General features: G+C 45.8%; 1 protein-coding gene across 3 annotated transcripts in view; it reads right to left on the bottom strand.

Moving 5' to 3' along the window:
• otud5a (OTU deubiquitinase 5a) overlaps positions 1 to 19,202 on the bottom strand; it is a 60,457-nt gene that overhangs the window by 3,448 nt on the left and 37,807 nt on the right. For 2 of the 3 annotated variants that reach the window (XM_088623779.1, XM_088623777.1), the window contains exons 3-6: positions 15,971 to 16,035; positions 15,576 to 15,732; positions 9,514 to 9,662; positions 2,091 to 2,279 (exon numbers count right to left, since the gene is read on the bottom strand). In XM_088623779.1, the coding sequence (XP_088479905.1) occupies positions 2,091 to 2,279; positions 9,514 to 9,662; positions 15,576 to 15,732; positions 15,971 to 16,035 (560 nt within the window). The remainder of the gene's footprint in view (positions 1 to 2,090; positions 2,280 to 9,513; positions 9,663 to 15,575; positions 15,733 to 15,970; positions 16,036 to 19,202) is intronic. The other variant, XM_088623778.1, reaches the window with a different exon arrangement.

The following is a 19,202-nucleotide window of genomic DNA, read 5'->3' as shown; positions in this document are numbered from 1 at the left end:
TTGCTAATTCTTGCTTCCTTCTCATCCTGCTGTAAATGAAATGTTCAGCTTTTGAAAAGAACGTGACAGTGGTGGACAATGCTGGGGAGCGCCTCTGTCTAAAGGAGATAAAAGAATTTTGCTGTGCTTTCAGGATTGTAAGAGTGATCATTTGTAAGAGTTCACAGAGCACTGGCACTGTGATACCTTGCTAATGAGAAGAGCAAAGTAGTTTGCATTTCTAACACTTAAAGGTTCTTTAAATAAATAAAGTTCATGCCTCCTTGCCTGCTCTAATTGGGCATGTGGACCTACAATAAATCCACACTGTTGCTCACTACCCTTTAAAATGAATTCAGATCAGCTCCTGTAGAGCTCATTATGAACTGTGTATTTACGGGAAAGCCTGGTGTTTCACCGAAAACTTTCTGTGAAAAACGGTGGTCAAGGTGACAGTGTGGGGCTACAAGCTGCAACCTTCCGTCTCGAGCATCGAGGGAATCCTGTTTTCGTAGCTTCCCTGAATCAATCAAGTTCTCATACATTAAAAACAAAACAAAGATATTACACAGAACGGATTTAAAGAGCACAAAGGATACAATCCATTGCAACTATTTCCCAAGGTTACAAGGTTCATTTAAGCAACTCGTGCAATGTAGCAAGATGCCTTAATAGCATCATGGTAAGAAACTTCATGAGTTATGTCATGTGAGTGTCAGAGACACTTTCATCCTGGTCTAATCGTGGTTTCTCTATTTGTAATGTCTAAAAGTGAGTCATTAAATTATCAATGCAAACTAGAAGAACACTTCTAGCATTATTCATGCACTGGCTATCCCTCAGGAGGCCAGGGTGTGTGTCTTCCATGAACCCTAAAGTGAAAGATAAGACCAATGTGCTTTTCCCTTTTCTTTGACTTAAGTCTCCCCTGATTTTAGAACTCAAAGGTAAGTTGGTCCTTGGGTACTCTGGTCATAAACAGTCCCTTTGAGACTGAAGACACCATTGCTATAATTTGTCTTTAACATTTTGTCCTTCCTTGGCCTGGTATGTCCATTGGCCACTCCTGTGTATGTCCACATCACAAGCTGTTCTTTGGACTATTTTCTTTGCTTGCTGAAGAATAGCTGCATCTGCTTGGAATATCATGCCCTGCAAAGGAAGCCTTGGGCTGCTAATCAATAAGCTCATTGATCATTGGTCATTTTTATCAGACCACTTCTGATGTTCCTTTGTTTGATATCCAAAGTACTTTTTGCAAGCATGTTGTGATTTTTCTCTTGAGATCAGGGTCCCAAAAGTAGTAACAAGTTTCATGAAAAAGATCTCTTTTGACAGGATCCTTCAGTGTATCAGTGTTCAGTCCAGCAACCATGAGCTCCAGTCGTTACCCTAATTCTACTAAAACCAGAAAGGATCAAAGCTAAAAGGGCAGTTACAATGCAAGATATTTTCTTTATTACCTTTATTGTTCTTTGGGTTTTAGAAGAGGAGACTTGAAAACCAAGATACACCCACATAAGCATTCATATGAACAGTCAGCGGATTAGACAATTAGGATGAGACGATTTTGACATCGGTAACACCAGAACAAAATAAATATTCTACTTGTGAAAGTTTACGGGCTGCCTGTCACCTAAAATCAGTTGGACCACCTGGGTTTAAATTTGGATTTGGTCCCATTTGCTAGGACACGGTCTTGTTTGTGCAAGACGGCCTACTTCTCACTGCGGACTACTGAGCAGCAGACAGCTTTGGTGCCGATGCTACTAGCTCGTGCAGTCACACAGAGGGGGGAAAAGCTAGATGATTCCCCAGGCTCACATTAGCCGTCATCAATCACTCGACCATATTGTACTGCTGACACCAGTGGGTACAAAACGGGATTCTTCAGTTCCAGTCCTGGAGCAACAGGAAAGTCTTTTCACTTAAATGAGACCATTTTCCTCCCCCCTGAACCCCTAAAAAAAAAAGATTCAAAGAGACTCCCCCCAAAAAATAAAAGCATACTAGACATCAGCCGGGGTTTGAGAAATCCTGGTTAGAGCACATGATCTCTGCACGCATGTCAGCAGATCGTAAGCCATGCCGGCACCCCTGTGCCTTCTCACCTGCCGTGCCTGCTTCTCCTGGTCTTGCAGCCACTGCAGGTAGGACTCGCGGGCCACCTGCTCCTCGATGGCCTCGTTGGTGGCCTCCCAGTCAGTGGCCCTCTTCTTGTCCTCCAGCATCTGCTGCTCAATCCACGACTCCTCGGACGTCTTGATGGCGTTCTTCATGAGGGACTGGTCTGCGTACTGCTGGGAAAGAGAAGGGGGAGGCGTCAGGTTGCAGTGGCCGGAGCTGTTTCCGGAGCTTATTGGCGGAACGGGGCTCACGGGAGGTCCCCTCGAAATCCAGGTGCTACGTTTGGAGGAGCCAGATCTCGCAGCCCTCTGTCTCCACGGCAATCGGCCGTGTCTACACATGGAGTCAAACGCCTCCCGGTGCCGTGAGAACATGTTTAGGAAGGCAGTCTGTACCACCTGTCCCCATTTAACAGGTAATTATCTCATCAACTCCAGGTTACTTACACCCTGCCCTGCCCACGGTCAGGCAGTCCATCATTGGGCTTCCTATTGATATAGGCAAGTTCTCTTGGCCCTAACTAGCCCAAAAGAAAGAGCAGAAATCTGTCTGATTCAGTTTGACTACATGATCCCAACTTGAAAACAGGAACTGCAGGGCCAGCCGGATCCCCGTCAGCCCCGTTCTTACCACAACACCTTAGCAACCGATCGGACCTGCAGGACCGAGCAGCATCCCTGTTTATCAGGTTGGCTCTCAGCACAGCTTCCCTGTCCTGCTCTGTTCTGCTGTGCTGTACCGTCCCTGACTTATTCAGTCCGGCTGCACAGCGCATACCTGCTTGGTCTGTCCTCCTCCTACTTGCACAGCGCATACCTGCTTGGTCTGTCCTCCTCCTACTTGCACAACACATACCTGCTTGGTCTGTCCTCCTCCTACCTGCACAACACATACCTGCTTGGTCTGTCTTCCTCCTACCTGCACAACACATACCTGCTTGGTCTGTCCTCCTCCTACCTGCACAGCGCATACCTGCGTTGTCTGTCCTCCTCCTACCTGCACAGCGCATCCCTGTTTTGTTTGTCTTCCATCCGACTGCACAGCGCATCCCTAGCTCTCCCCTCTCCACTTAGCTTCACTGGGATCCAGCTAGTCCACTCTGCAGCCTAACATACAGACAGCTCTGCACTATAACTTGGTGTGGCAGAATCATCTGCTGTTTCGGGAGCCCATGAGCAACCAGGATCGAATCCCAGCTGGGACAGGGAGAGGTGCATGCATGCATGCATGCATCACATTTGTAGGCTCGGTGTGACACATCGTGTTTCCAGGGAGTGCAGTTCTTAATTAAGGAAATACTCTCAAAATACTGTGAAAGCACAGAGAATCATTCCGAGAATCACAAATAGCATGGTTCCAAAACTTTAGGCTTTATCCTTATTAATACAGGATATACACATTTTGGTATTATCAGTTTCAGAACACAAAATAGTAAAAAAAAAAAAACCTCCCTCGTTCTTCCCAATGTATCTACATCAGACTAATAATGTCCAATCTGGCAGGTGTTTATTGGTAGGGAAACTAAAAATCTAGAACATAACATCAGTGCCATCTTTCACTATCCCTAACAATTAAGAACAACAAAGCCCACCTGTGGTGAACAACTCTAGACAACAGACTTCCAAGCAGCAGAAAAGCTGGGAAAACTGTGATCTCTCTCTGCTGGGCAACAGGGGCTTCGAAGATCTTCCCTAGCTGCTTCGCTTTAGCAGGATGCAGCTAGTGTGCAAGCAATTTCGCACGCCTGTAACACGATCCGCCACAGATGAGGCGGAGAGGAGAGACGAGCTCACAGTAACAAGCCTGCGCAAGAGGGGCCAACCTGCACGTAAACAGCAGAGTTTGGACCCCCCCCCTCCTCCCCCAGCCGTTCAAATCACAAATCGCCAAGCTCTAGGGAGCTCTCGGCCGCTGCGATCTGTTCCCATGGCAGGAACTTCTCTGCCTGGCGGCAGGAACATGTGCTTCTCCTTAGGGTGGCAAGAAATCTGACTCCGGGGGTGACAAGCCGGCCGCAGTGAGAAAATCTACAAAAAACCACAATGCCCAAAGGAAGCCAAAAATCACTCCTGCCACTGTGATGTCATTTAATACAAAAATGACATCAGCTGCAAAACTGCTTCTGACTGGGCTTCCCTCGAGCGGCACTGCTGGAGTGTTGTCTGGCGGGCGGCCAGTAGGGCAGGGCTGCGTGACCACGATGGCAGCGTGCTCTGCAGCGGAGGTCCTGGGTCCACACACTGCCCTCACCTGCGGCACAGGCTGCCGCAGTGCTGGCCAGCCCAGGCCACTCGCGGCCTCCCATTTCTTTACGATCTGGCCGACAGCTTACATTTCTACTGATTCAGACAGCTGGGCATTTCTCTCAAAGGGGGCAACAGCAGTGCCCCACCTGGAAGTCGAACCTACAACCTTGTCATTCTGAGATCAGAGTCCCGACCGCTCACTCCACCACACGGCTGCTCTAAACCCTGAATGTTCCACGTATTTGGTGACCGAGAAGTCAATCTCATTACTTTCTTACAGTTAGTCACATAGAATCAGCAGCTGATCCTTCGAAATACTCACTTCATTAAAGGTGCAACTTGTAAAATGGTTTGGAGCCTGGGTAGAAGTGTGTATTCCTGGGTCAGTGAACCGTGCTGCACGGACCCCGGACACTACAGCACGAAACTTTGCAGTGCACTTTGTGTCCCATATGCTATGTGTTGGTGTAGTTATATCAGAGAGAGGAGAGCTGGACCTTGCTACTCAGTTGTGGCAGATGCAATAGCACAGTCCCTACATCTTCCCATTGAATTCATAATTCAGTGACTATACTGCAAGAGCAGTAGGTTTATGAACCTTAACCTCCTGTCAAAAAATAAAAGCCAAGTCATAAAGTCCTTCACTCTTTCTCATCAAAAAAAAAAAAGGACTGAAGCAAACTGAAGCAGCTGTGAACATATTCAAATTAAATCAAGATGCTACATGAAGGAGGTGACTGGAGAGAGATCCTCCTCTACAGGCTGTACTGCAGTCTGACTGCGCACGACAGTTTGGTGGTGAGGTCTGCTGACCCGAGAATACTCAGAATTTGCCGATAGTATCAGGAATTGCACTACGCAGGCAGAAGTAGTACTAAAACTGTAGAAGCTGAACCAGTGTTTTGCATATCATATGCCTGCTGTGCTGGAAAAGCTCACTTTGGCGTTTACACTGTGCTTCTTGTAACACTGGGGAGAAAGCGAGCAGCTCTGAGCCCAGACGCACTCAAGACTGTACAAGTGTCAAAAAGGCCCTTCCCTGGCAAATATGTTCCAGGCGTGAAAGTCAAACTTAAAAACCCCCTGAAGTAACCTAGAACACCTAGAACGTTTTCTTCTAAGAAAAATTATTAAAACCCTAGCATGAATATTTGCCACGTTTTAGCTTTTGTAGGGATTAGTAACTCCAGGGTGAAAAAGGTGGTCTTTTATGAACGCGTACGAACAGGATGCAAGATTCAGAATTATTACCGCGCGCGGCTATGGCCCACCGCCTGCCGAGGCTGCTTCTCTTTCAGAAACACAAAATTACGCAACGAGACCTCTGTCGAGCTGCTCGTTTAATTTGTCCCCAATCTGCCGGTTCTTCACCGACATCCCTATAGCACACTGGTAACTCTGCCAAATTCCAATATCGTCCTGCGGTTTTCAAACCGGGTGCCCAGGATTTGTCCGGGACCATGATATGCTATCTGCTGAAGGCGCGGGAACATTCTTCCCAGCGCCCTCTGGGGCATTTCCTTCCTCAGCTCTCGAGCGAAGGCGAAGGATAATGGGATGGAGCCTGAGCCCTGGGTGGTGGTGGGGTGGAAAACACTTCCTCGAAAACATGCCCCGTCCTTCTGGGCCGTGAGCTACGTGCGCTGGGCGCACTGCTCCCCCGACGCTTTCCCGGGACATCACGTAGGCACAGTAATTGCAGGTCTCATCTGAGAAGCAATGGAATGGCAACGCTGAACGCAAACAGCTGTAACAAAGAGCTCGATAGGCTGCAGCCCCTGGGGTAGCACTGTACTGTTAACCAGTCTTGACTGAAGAAGAGGGAGGGTCAGTAAGTTTGTGTGTGTGGCGGGGGGCAGGGGGGCTGGAAGTCAGGAGACAGATAAAATTGCAGTTTGAACCCTGCTGACCTACTGTTGACTTATTTTGACCAAACAAAACCTAATTCTTCTTGACTCACATCCAGCATAACTGAACAAAATAGGGCTTTTGCAGTGTTTGTCATCAAGTATCCAACGAGCTATGCAAAATCTAACTGCAGAAAATGGAAGCATTTCATTTGATTTTGAGTAAGAGTTCAGTGGGTTGTTTTTCACTCGGAAAAAGGGGACTAAGATTTACTTCCCCATGCTTTCTTTTAAAAGGCACGCCCGACCCGGCTAATCCCTTCATAATTCATATGAAAGAAAACTGCAGAATAGTCCTGAAGTCCAGGCACTAACTACACTGCCTCTTACCAAAATCGGCTCAGGTCAGAATGAGTCCTGTAATGGGCATACGCACGTTTCCCATGTGACAGCCCCTGGGATGTAGATGGTACGGTTTGCCGATTTAGAACCTCTCCGAGTCCGATCACTAGGCACAGCTTTGACACAAACAAGACAGTGTGGTGCCGTATGGTCCCTCAGAGGAGCCTGTCCTGCCACTCCACAGTGTGGAATGTGGCTCTTCACTGAGTTCAATCTCCAGCTCTTTGATGTCTGTGTGCTCGAGAAAAAAGAACAATCCTGTACAAGCTTTCTTTGTTTTAGCAGCCCTGATTATCTAAAGAGTCACACCCTGCTGCTACTTTGTGGCTCCTTGCTTCTTTGTAAACATCGGCCACACTCCTGCACCCCTTCCCCAGGGGCTGAGTCACAGCCCTGTCCAGATCTGCACAATAGGAATAACCAATCTAGTTTTAAAAATGGCCTTTAGTTTCTGGGATGCAGCCCTGTGAACAATGGAGGCGACACAAAATTCAAATCACCCTTGGGCATCGCTCTCACAGCAGCCTTAAACCTCTCATGCAACCCTGAGTGTTTGTGTGCGTACGCACCCAATCGATGACATGTGAGTGCATGACAAACAAAGTAACACACCAGCTGGCTCGTGACTCCTAAAAATAAAATGGGACTTAACACGACAATACGACAGAAACAGGCTGAAAGGCCACGTCGGTTTGTTTTTGACCTTCTGTTATCCCGCAGATGGTGGACAAACATATTGTGAGTCAGATCAAACATCCAGAGAGACACACCGATAGAAGGCAGAGCTGAAAAGCTTTGCCTTGGTTTTTGCACTTTACCGTATGGGCAGTGTGAGCTCAGGTGGGTTTCTACTGCGGACAGCATGCCCCCACTCTCCAGCTCTTAGAGCCTCGGGGCTCTGCATCTGGAATCGGCAGTTCAGACTGTGTGAGAGCCCCCTTCCAGTGACCCAGAAAACTGCACTGTACTGTAGTGTGCTGGCTGACACAGGGAGAACTGCCTGCGTTCCAACAGGCTTTTAATTACACGCTGCTATTTTGGCAAAGCCAAACACAAACAACTAAGAAGCCGCCATGTGCACACAGGGTGGTACTTTAACTCAGAGGCCCAGTAGCGGGGGGAGGGCTGTCCATGTAGCTGCACCCCTCTGGAAGGGGGCTCTTGCAGTCTGAGAGCAAACATCGGAGCTTCTGCTGGGTCAAACCCGCAACACAATAAAAATATGAAACACAGCAAATATGAACCAACCTAATGACGCATGTAAAAGCAGCAAACAAAGGAGATTTAAATTGACTTAATTGGGTATTTAACCACAGCAGGCTGAGAAGTGTGGTCCTTACAATATCAACCTTTGTTATAAACTTTAGCTATTAATAGAATAAAGAACAAAGCTGTAATACAATTATAAACAGGTACAAGAACGCTAAAAAGAGTTGCCTATTTGCACTTATTCATAATTAATTTTGAACTTAATAATTTACTTATTAAGTAAAATCTTCTTTTATTAGGCCACCACAGTGTCACTGTTAAAAGCTCTGTGTTTTAATACTGATGTGGTTTATAACCCAGTCATGAATTCACTTCACTTTCCAAAAGACCAAAGAACAAAAGATGTGAAGGAATACTCAGGATACACTTATGAAAAGTTTGATGGAGGCGAGAAATACCAGTAAAAAAAAAACATTTCACTAGCTGTGGACTGAAATAAAAACTGCATTTAAGCCATTGAATAGTTTTTCCTATAGGTCAACACTGCAAACTCTGGTATAAACATGTTTTTACTGAGGTATGCAGATTAGTGTTAGTGTCTGTTGTTTCATTAACAGGGAGATGAATCTGGTTTCAAACACGGACTCTGTGTTCCCGTTTCTCTCTTTGGAAGAAGCCCATGATCCTTATAAGGAAACAGGGTGACATGTTAAACTGTTTCACTCTTGGTAGAAAATGTGTTTTCCTAAATTCATCTCCTAAACCCTTGGTATCCACCTAAGATCACCTATTAAAGATAAAAACACACATTGCACAAAATAATTTAATTGTATTATATTGAACCATCTAGTATTGTTCCCTAATCTCAATCATGCAAATGCTGCTACAACTAAACAATTCCAGATAAAAAGGTGCTGAAGCCAAGTTATTTTACTACCCCGTCCAAACTCAATCCCATATTCAAAAACGTAACTTCATATATTCATGCTTCACTGGCAAGCCGAACAGACAGACCACTGATTTTTTTGGTGGAGCTCAACAGAGTCTTTCTCTCACATTTTACAACTGACCAAGACGAACTTCCGTTATAAAGGAGAAATCATTGAGGTTTTATACAACAGCCCACAGCGATATGTTAGATGTCTGTCATAATGCCCAGGGAGCAACAAGGTAAAAATTGAAAATGTGATTGTTGATTCAAACTGCAGAGACTCTGGTACGACTCTAATTCCCAACAGGCAAAGACAATGGAGAGATTTAAGAGCTTGGGAGCTGTAACAGAAACGGATTACTGCTAAGAAGCTCTAGGAGGTGTGTCTGTCCCACACTCTGGCTAGCAGCATCTCGCAATGTTCAGTCATTCAAGCTGTAGAGTCATAGGACAGCATTCCAACTCCCCAAAAAAGCTAATTTTCTGTCACCCTTATGCTATAAGCATGCTCAGCGAAAGGTTACAAGAACTACTCAAATCTTTAAGTACTGCCTCACTAAAAGGTATCTTAATATACTGTAGGTGTTCTCTCAGGACATTGTTTAAAACACCTTTTAACCTTGCATTGCCCATCTCATAATGCTTGTTTGTAAGGACAAAAGAACAGGTTTACTGCTGCGGTCCCTGCAGCCCCAGTGCAGTGCATGCTGAAAGGGGGTGACCACGAGCACGTCGCCGGGCGCAGCTCCGAAGGCAGCCTCATGGTACCCACCCCTGGTTTGAAGGCCGGCAACCCCAGTCCCACGCCGATCGTGGCCTTGTTGGGGTTCACCACAGAGTTGTAGTGAATGTTGCGATGGTAGCTGACTCGGATCGGCTCGTCGTTGTTCTGATGGATGCCGTGGAACGTGTTGATCGGCTCTGGGTCCAGAGAGAGCAGAAAGAGAGGGGGAGAGCAAAGGGGTGAGTAAGACAGATGCATCCCTGTGACCAGTGTGGACATTAACTCTCAAAAGGACAGAGCTGGACAATCACGCTGACCCATGTGAAATGTGCCCTAAAGACACAGTTTCCCATTACAGCCCAAGAATAAAGTAACTTTAGCTGTTCCTCCTAAATGAAAGAGTACATAAAATATACAAAGACTGTAAAAGAAGAAAGCAGTACTCAGCAAAAAAAAAAAATATATATTTTTTTTTTATTTCCAGCCAACTAGGTCACACTAAGAATATGCTGATTTTGGACATACTGGTATTCTGCGAAATTATGCATGTAGCTGCTCTGAAAGGAAGTCCTGGTTAAAACTGCTCTTGCATCACCGTGAACTCATTCTGTAAAAATAACTCTCAGCGCAAAACCGAGGAGAATCAACTAGAATAGTGGTCCCTCAGCCCTGGTCTTGCAGTACCCCTGTGCTGGTTTTTGTTCCAGGGCTTTTTGTTTGCTAACTGCTCCTTTTTCATTAATATGAATATGCTTGCTTGTTAAGGGATTTTTACCATTCTCATTTCAAGGTTTCAGAAATGCCACAACATCATGGTTCTCAACCCTGGTCCCGAGTAACACGTCTACTGGTTTTGCACCAGCAGAATTCCTAATCACAGGGAAATTTACTATATTTAAAAATCGTTTGAATCTCTTAAACAGCTGAATGAGATGTGTATTTGATGGGAACCCTGTGCTGCGTTCCTGGGCTGCCCTCATCCAGGTGTGCCAGCTGATATATAACCAACTGCACTTGAGCAGAAGGACAGACACCCTGAGAGAGGTGACTAATACAGGCTCACTCCCACCTGGGTCTGGTCATCAAATGATCACCCCCGAAGAGCTATTTTTTGAGGAATTAGAGAATAAATTCTTAGCAGGTTGAGGAGATCCTGCATTATTTTCTGTGTGCTAAAGTTATTGAAATAATACGCTTTTCATGGGGTATTTGTTTTAAAACAAAGGACTTGTGCTCAGAAATTAAAGTCTAAATAAGCAAGCATAGCAGGTACAGGTACCAATTAGCACTGGTGATTAATGGACCAGCTGGAACAAAAATCAGCTGACCAGACGGGTTTTCCAGGACCATGACCATGGACCTAGATGATATGACACCATGAGCACGAGAGGGTGGACAGCATGCTGGAACTGGCCCAGACTCTTTTCCCTCAATCCTTGTTCTGTGTGATACAGACCTTTCCTCACACTGCTTTTGTTTAATAGACCATTTTTCCCAGCCCTTCCCAGTCACACGGAAGAAAAGCATAAAAAAAAAAACAAGCTTGTGCATGAAAACTGAAAAGCATGGCCAACAGAAAACATCATCAAACCTATTTTCACAGCACAGGACACTGACATCTTAAAGGACCAGATTCTGATGAATCAAGCAATTGCTATGCAGTAATGGATCAGGGCAGGGCTTCACAGTATTTATACCCAGTGTAAGACATTTTATACAGCCTTCCCACAGGAGAAGAGCATCAGCACGGTCACTCAACACAGCCCCACAAGACGTTTTCATCTCTTCCGCCAACAAAGACTAACAAATGGCTTAAAAGAACAGTGACTTCCTGAAATTTGTTTTAATTTGCCTGCCAGAACAGCAAAGGAAATTAGCTGAGTATCGCAGTGAGTAAGCTGCTTCTGTCATTAAACTTCAAAGGGAGATTTTTCTGGACAGAAGCCAAATTCTACTATAAGGGCAATATGCAAACTATGCAATACTATGCAAAGCTCAAGGGTGCAGGAAATATTTCAGGATTAAGCACATTGCTGCATTAAGTCTCCGCAGGGTACAGACCAGTGGCATCCAGAGGGCTTCGGCAAAACTCACATCCCTGATCCTGAGGCAGTCGGAAAATGGCCTTACTAGCGAAGCTCAGCTGGCATTCAGTACATGCACAAACCTGTCACCCGTGCTCCGTCAGTCCTGCTGGGAAAGCACTGCTCATTACCTGATTACACTGACTGGAATGCACACTGATCGCACAGCCACACTCCTCCATTCAACCTGAACCAGCGTTCCCACAGATATACCCAGTCCGGACACTGTGGTTCCCATTCCAAAACCCCCGTGCCCGACTAGGTCAATTGATCTTTTCATGGAATGGCTATCAGGTTGGGAGATGAAATCTGGTCCATTCCTTGTATCCCCAAGAAGAAGAGCGCCAAAGAATCACAAATAGAAAGATTCAAACCTTCCACAGCATTCCTGCCAAACTTCAACTAGTTCAACTAGCCTCGGCCTTAGATCTGTCACTCATAAATCAGAATGACAAAGGACCGCAGCAAACCTTCTGGTGCCTTATGGGATAAAGCTTATTACACCAAAGTGCACCAAAACATTTCTTGTTGAAAAAAAATTAACATTTCTATTATTTTGTGTTGCCGTGCAATAAACAGACTGAACAGCTCACAGACAGACAGACTATACATCTGCTTAATTAACACGGGCAGTGAAAAGGAACCTGTTAGAAAAAGCGAATACTTAAAAATATGGCATAAGGCATTTTGGAACAGCAACACCTGCTATCTAATCCACAACAAGTGATATAAAGGTACCAGCGTCGGCCATTTTTATTGCTGCTTATTTCTAAATGTTTAAAATCACAGGTTACAAATGAAAGAACAAGACATCTAGTCCATTTTGTAGTTTGTTGCTTATTGATCCTAAGATCTCAACCAGCTATTTCTTGAAAGAACCCAGGGTATGGGCGTCAATAAAATGGCCCTGTGCCACACTCCCACAACCATTTGTGTAAAGAAGTGCTGCCTGTTCTCAGTTTTAAATGTACAAGTTTTGTGTCCACTGGTTCCACACTCACAAATTTAGTGGAACCCACACCAGGTCCATCTCTTTCCACACCTGGTTTCAAAACAGCACATGGAACTATAAGAGGAGTACTATAAGCACTATGGAATTCTAATCCTGACAGCATTACGCAACTCCTTGTTAATTCACTGCTTTCTGTTCCGAAAAGAGAGAGGTAGATCTGGTGCCATGTGGTTTCAGTATCCTCCAGTGAAGAGAAGCATCCTGTTTCTGTGAAAACCTCCAAGAGGTTAAAGGAACAGTGAGATCCGAAAGTGAGAACTTGCTTTAAAAGAGATGGGGCTGCATGTTGAGTCAAGCATCTGGGACGGCGGTCGATACCACTGCCTCCGGTTTTGGATTTGGAGGGGATTATTTTCTCGGTGACGTAGGCCGTTCCAGAAACAATACGAGATCTCCAAACAAGCTTTCAGGAACAAGCTGTTTGAGAACACAGTCGCTCAGACACACAGGCTTGTGGGTATGGTCATACTGGTGCGGCTCTCCTCTCCACGCCACTCCGCGTTCACACCGAAGGCAGCGCCAACTGTCACACAGGCCTTCTTCTGTTGCTCAAGGAGAAACGCTGCATGAGCTTCGAGAGCTTGCGTGGGCTTTTGCACACTCGCTGCAAGTCGTTTACCCCGAAGAATACACAAAAGCAAGGAAGGCTGTCCTTTCTCGCTGTAGATGTTATCGAACGTTCCAAAACCAAACACCGTGGAAGGAAAGGGAAATAATCTGACACAAGGAAAATGTCTGTCAGAAATGCGAAATGATGACATAACACAACGCAATCACACTTCAGCACAACGCTGAGAAACAGCGCTGTACGAAAATAGCTGCAGTTCTCCTAAAACAAAGAAAGGCCAGATGGCACACAACAGCAGCTCAGACCAGCCACTGATTATACCAAAGGTTACCCCTTCTCCGTTGCTTAGATAGCAAGAACTGTCACTATAGCGTTTTGCATGTATTTCCAGCGAATCAACATGCTGCCAAACCAGCACAACTCAGCCAGGAGACACAACACTTCCTGGTGCTCAGCCATTCAGAGCTGTTCTTTTCCGCACGGGCTGATGAGAAGTCTTTCCTTGCTCCAGTGGAAGAGTTGTAATTAATTTGAGCAAGGCATGGTACTGTAACATCTGTAAGCATTATGTACTGTACAGGAGTTACAGTATCCTTTCATATCATAAATCAAATGGCGTGTTTTTTTAACAGGATAAGCAAGCGGTCTGAACAATCGCACAACACAGCACAACTCCAACTCAACACGTGACATTGTTTTTTTTTTTTTGCTTTATTCAATTCGGAGTGCAAGCGAAACTATACACTGATTGTTTTGGACAGAACAAGGTTTCTCAGTACACAAGATTGAGATTATACCTGCAAATCTCAGATTGTCACACACCAAAATCCAGGTGTTTTCTCAGTGTTCACCCTCCTCCTGATTCTCATCTGTGAGAATGTGTGTGTTTGTAAGCTGGGAGGGGCAGGCAGGTGCAATTTGATCCAGTAGTCTGATAATTACCTGTTTTATCCGATTCTTACTGACTGTGAAGAGGCAAACAAAAGCTTCGCTTCACAAGAAAATTAATTTCTGAGACACCTGTGCCGCTTTCAGCATGAAAAACACAATAGACAATGGAAAGAAAATACCAATACCAAGTCTGTGTGAATGAACCCAAAGACATGAAAATTAAATTAGGCCTTCTGTACCCTACAATTTCAAACATATTACTTACACATACAAACCATGACAACACAAAGTGCCGGGACTGCTACAGTTTTACAAAACACAAAACAGAAAGGCTAAGAAAGAACTAATCTCAGAACCCCTAAACTTACATCTGAATTTAGGATTTTTCTAATGTTGCATACTGAAAAGCAAGAGATGACTACAAATTCTGTCCACTCAAAGTGGCATTCCAGCGACATTCTTTCAACATTAAACAAAGTTGATTACAGTTCCATCTTAACACCCGCACTAAACTGAGCACGGTGGCCTTGCCCGAGATCTTTCCAGCACACGGCGAAGTTACCACGCGACTTCTCTCATTTTTCTTCAGCAATTCTCTCTGTATGCTGGTACAACGTGTGCCTCCTAGGCCGGTGTCGGGTGCGGGCCCTGCACTTCTCTAAAGCCTGCCATGCAAACAGCCAACTGGTTTCCAACGGCTACTTCCAGGGGAAAATAACTACGGAGATCGATGTGAACTTGTGTCGCTGAACGCTGCATCGTCTTAGCGCAGCACGTGCATCCCACAATTCACAGTTCTGAAAGACTGTTAAAGGGTTAAGCGGCATCCCACTGCAGCAGCCTGGCCGATGGCAGTCCCCGGAGCGAGTGTGTTACCATGTTTTACAAGCCCTTCAAAAACCGGAAGATAATTTGGAAGGTCTGGCACGGGGGGGTGCTCAGAAGGGGAACGTGACATGCCAGTTTTACTTCCGGGGGGAAGTCTCCGGGCTCTACCCTGGCGAGGTGGATAGGACCCCACGCGGAGCCCGCAATTCCCTGGCGCTCTGGCCGGATTCCCCAGGACTCGTGCCGTAGCCCGTGACCAGCGGAGACGAGTCGCCCCCGGAACCGAGCACTCAGCAGCGAGACTTCGGGGAAACCGATCCAGCAGCCCGCAGAGGGCAGTCCTTCACCTGGACCCCCAAGCTTTCAGGTTTCATTTGCTGGACACAAGAAGTGCAATAGGAGCAGAGGGAGATGTGCGTAGATGCTCTGTTGCACGTCCATGACCGCCGATTTAATTTTTAATGCGCAATTATTTTAGGTTGAGAGTTGTTGGTTGTTTTGTTTTTTTTGTAGTTTTGTACGATCATGCCGAAGAGAAATGTCAACCCTTTTGGACGGACAATAAAACAGCAGAAAGAGAATTTTAAAAGTAATCATTTGCACCTGCCTGCACCGTCAGAATGAGCAGGCAGACAGGAAGACAGATGCCTGAACCCTCCCAGGGACCCTGCTGGACCCCAGTCCAGATAACCAGACCGTCGCTTTGTGCCACAGCAGGGAAACGCACCTGTGCCGTACTGATAGACCTCCACAGGTCGGTTGTACATCTCCGCCATTGCCTGCATCTCTATGTGGTTCCCGTGACAGTTGTTTTTCCTCTTTCTGTTGATGTACGTAGTGAAGTCTTCTGTCACGTAATTAGAGAAGTAGTCTGCGTTCTTCATCTGCAATACAGGGGATAAGAGAGAAGAATGACATCTTTGCCCAATACAGATTTTTATTAGTCCTCCAAACAAAGCTAGTCAACACAATCCCCGTAACAACATTTTCATATCACTCTGCCCTCCCGGTATGGCCAGAGCCAGGCTTCCGCACGTAACCAAAGACGACTGAAGCTTCAATTACTGAGCTTGACGTATAGAAACGATCATTTAATGAAAGGGGAAGGTAGAAATGACTCACCAAGTAGTCCATACAGTGTTTTCGGACCACATCGTGCATATCTTGGTCCCCATATACTTGATCAGCTGCAAACAGATACAGAATCATGAAGTTACACACGGTCCTCTAAAGGAATGACCTTCATCCTCAGGCAGCTATGTGTGTGTGCAGACAGGGTGAATACCTTTATTCTACTCTAGTTCATAGTATTTGACACTTTTCATGCAAGCAGATTTGATTGGCAGTTTGCCTTTTAAATGACTTAAACTGACCACATGGACAGGAGGAACATTCAGTCAGAATCTCAGGCTCAGCTATCCATTTTAGCACGGGCTACCAAGCAGCTCACACAGTAAGGCTCTGCCCACTTACTTAATAAGCATCATTTAGCTTGTGTTTCCATCCCCAAGTACTTTACACACAGGCGGAGACCCACTTAATTCACTTCTGAAGTGCAGCCCCACATGGCTGACATGTGACAGCCCACCACACAGCAGCTCAGGTAGAGATTTGAGACATTCCTTCACCAGCTGAATGAAAGGGAACCTTAGGGAGGCCTGGATGTACAAGCCCAGGGTGGAGGATACCCAGGACACCCAGGTTACGAACCAGCCCTAAAAACGGCCATGGAATCTTTAACGACCAAGCAGTTTGACCTCGGTTTAACGGCACATTCGAACGATGGCACCTCCCGCGGCACAGTGTTCCCCTGCCACCACGCCACCACACTGGGGTGTGAAATTCTCATCCTGAGGGGAGAGTGATACCTATTGGGCCACCAGCACCACTCACAGCAGCAAGCTGGTTTTCCCTGGAGGTCTCTCCCACCCCTTTCTAGTGCTGACCAGACCCAGCCCTGCAGAGCCTCTGAGACCTGAAGAGATCAGGCAACAAGGTGGTAGACAGCCCTGACTTGAGCTGGGGCTACAGGACACTGTGCAGGGACAGCCACAGCAGTGGCACACAACAGGCCTGAGTGCTGAGTTTTAGTCAGCTTGCCCAGGTACCCATGAGCCCTGAGCCAGCTCGTACCGTGGAACAAAAGCACATGTTTAGCCGGCAACAGCCTTCCTCATGCTGGCGTGAGAGCTGTACAGGAAAAGTCCAGCGGACCCAGGATTGGCTGCGTCACACGAGGGGAGAACAAAAAGAACTGGTAACTCAAATCTCGAAAAGCAACAGTCACATGAGAAGCTGTGATGCCTTAAATTGTTTTCAAGTCAATCTCGCAGCCGATGTAAGGCTAACTTGTACAGAGGAACGCAGAAATGCTCTTGCCATGACACTGTCACCTCAGAAGGGGAGGCATGGAGCATCGGGTCAGAACCAGTCCAACAGGAAGGATAAGAGACAAGAATTTTATTTGAACCCTTTTTGTTTATTTTTAAATACTTTAATCCTTAGAAGAAAAATAACTCATTTGTATAGGTTATATTACTGTTTTAAGCAAAATTTACCACAGGGCTTTACGAATAGTAAGTGAATTTGCAACAGCCCTTTGATTTTCAAAGTTTCAAATCCAGGTTGCGTTGTGAGGGTGTGGCCAGTTCTTCCAAACCGGCCTCTTTGAGGGAAAAAAAAACAAAGGTGAGGAATAAATTCTGCAATAAACCTTATTAAAACAGCAAGAATTCAGCTGATAATTATACAAAGTGAAGCTTCTCGCTCGCTTGTGTGACTGTGTGAACTCACGTTCCTGGATCTTTATGAAGATTTGATGCAGCCTGCTGTGCTGTTACAGGGCCTCAGCAGACCTTGACGTGTGGCTGTTTTAAAAGAGTTTCCCTACTGCTTTTTTACAACGCACTTCAACCTACTTAAAGCAACCATGGAATTTCAAGTAGGGAAAACAACCAAATAAAAACCATCTACAAAAACTCCATCTGTGCTGCACAGACTCTACCACGAGGACCACCTTGGGTGATCTCTTCTGCAATGTGGCATAAAACTGGAGGCATTTTGTGGCCCTCATGTTTCAGCTTTGACTACATCGTAGCACCTGAAATAAAACAAAAATGGGACATGCAGAAAAATTCACAGTGACTCACTGGAGGAAAGAGCTAAATATGCAAACTTCCAGCTCAGGGTTCAGTTCTTACCGATTTGCCTACTAGTTCAGCAAGGCTGGAGTGAACTTCACAGGAATGTGTAGCTGGAACAAGATACCGAATTGCACAGTAGGAGTCAGGGACACATTGCAAAGGAAAGATATTGCCAGTAAAGCAATGCGGAAGTAGCCATAATTTGCATATAGACAAATAAAGGCCATGTATGTCTCATCTGAAAGATGTGAATTTATGTAAAGATGATGTTTGGCTTTTCATAGGGGAACTGGGAGTATTGCATACTTCTGGACAAACGATCCCAGTTATTAACTCCTTCATTCAAGAACCACATCTTTTCTTGTACAGGTAACCAGACATGGTCGCCTCAGGTCTTTGGCGTCTGTAGTAATGACACAGATTTCTTACCCTGTCAGTGGTATTAGAGCATTGAGGTGAGCCACACGAGACATCCACTGTAATCTTATGCTCGTGAGATCAGGAAAAGGAAGAACCCCCCCTGGCAGTGCATTGGCCAGTTTCTGCAAATAAGACAGCTCAGCAGAGAAGCAGGCTAGGAGAGGTGGTGGCAGGCTTCTCTATCTAACAGGATGCGAATGAAACCAGGAGTGTTAGTCAAATAAGGGAAGGGGAATTTTAGGGTTTTCCCCAGTATCAGAAACGCCTTTTTGTGTTTGATATTAACTCTTGTGTTTCCAGGAGAAGCCCTTCACTGCACTTGGCGATTAAAAGGGAACAAAGTGAATTATTCCTCTGGACGGACACCCTGTGTTTACAAAAAAGAGCACCTGCCTACACTGGTACGCAAACACGAACCTTTCCAGCCTCTGCAGAAGACCGGTCTACCGAGGAGAAGCAAACCGTTGCTGAATTGCCGTTTTTGTGACCCAGCTCTCACGGACATCTCAGGAGTCCTGCAGGAGGGTTCTGTGCTGGCCCAGACCAAATAACAGACCAGGCAAAATGCAGAATAATTAATGGGAACTAAAATAAAAATTCTGGCAAACGCCTTCTGACCCACGGTGATTCAAAAACACAGAATTTAGGATTCTGAAGCCAGCACGACCCAAAACGTACAATGGAAATCTGGGGGTCTAACTGCTGAACTGCACACGGTAGTCAGAGTAAATGAAATGGCGATTCATTAGTGTTATGTGGAACCGCGGCCCAGGGATGAGCACCCGTGTTGT

This window comes from Lepisosteus platostomus, chromosome 3, assembly GCF_059453375.1.
Source record: "Lepisosteus platostomus isolate fLepPlt1 chromosome 3, fLepPlt1.hap1, whole genome shotgun sequence".
Lineage (NCBI taxonomy): Eukaryota > Metazoa > Chordata > Actinopteri > Semionotiformes > Lepisosteidae > Lepisosteus > Lepisosteus platostomus.
The sequence above is the reverse complement of the archived record's forward strand: the minus strand, read 5'-3'. Positions and strand labels throughout refer to the sequence as shown.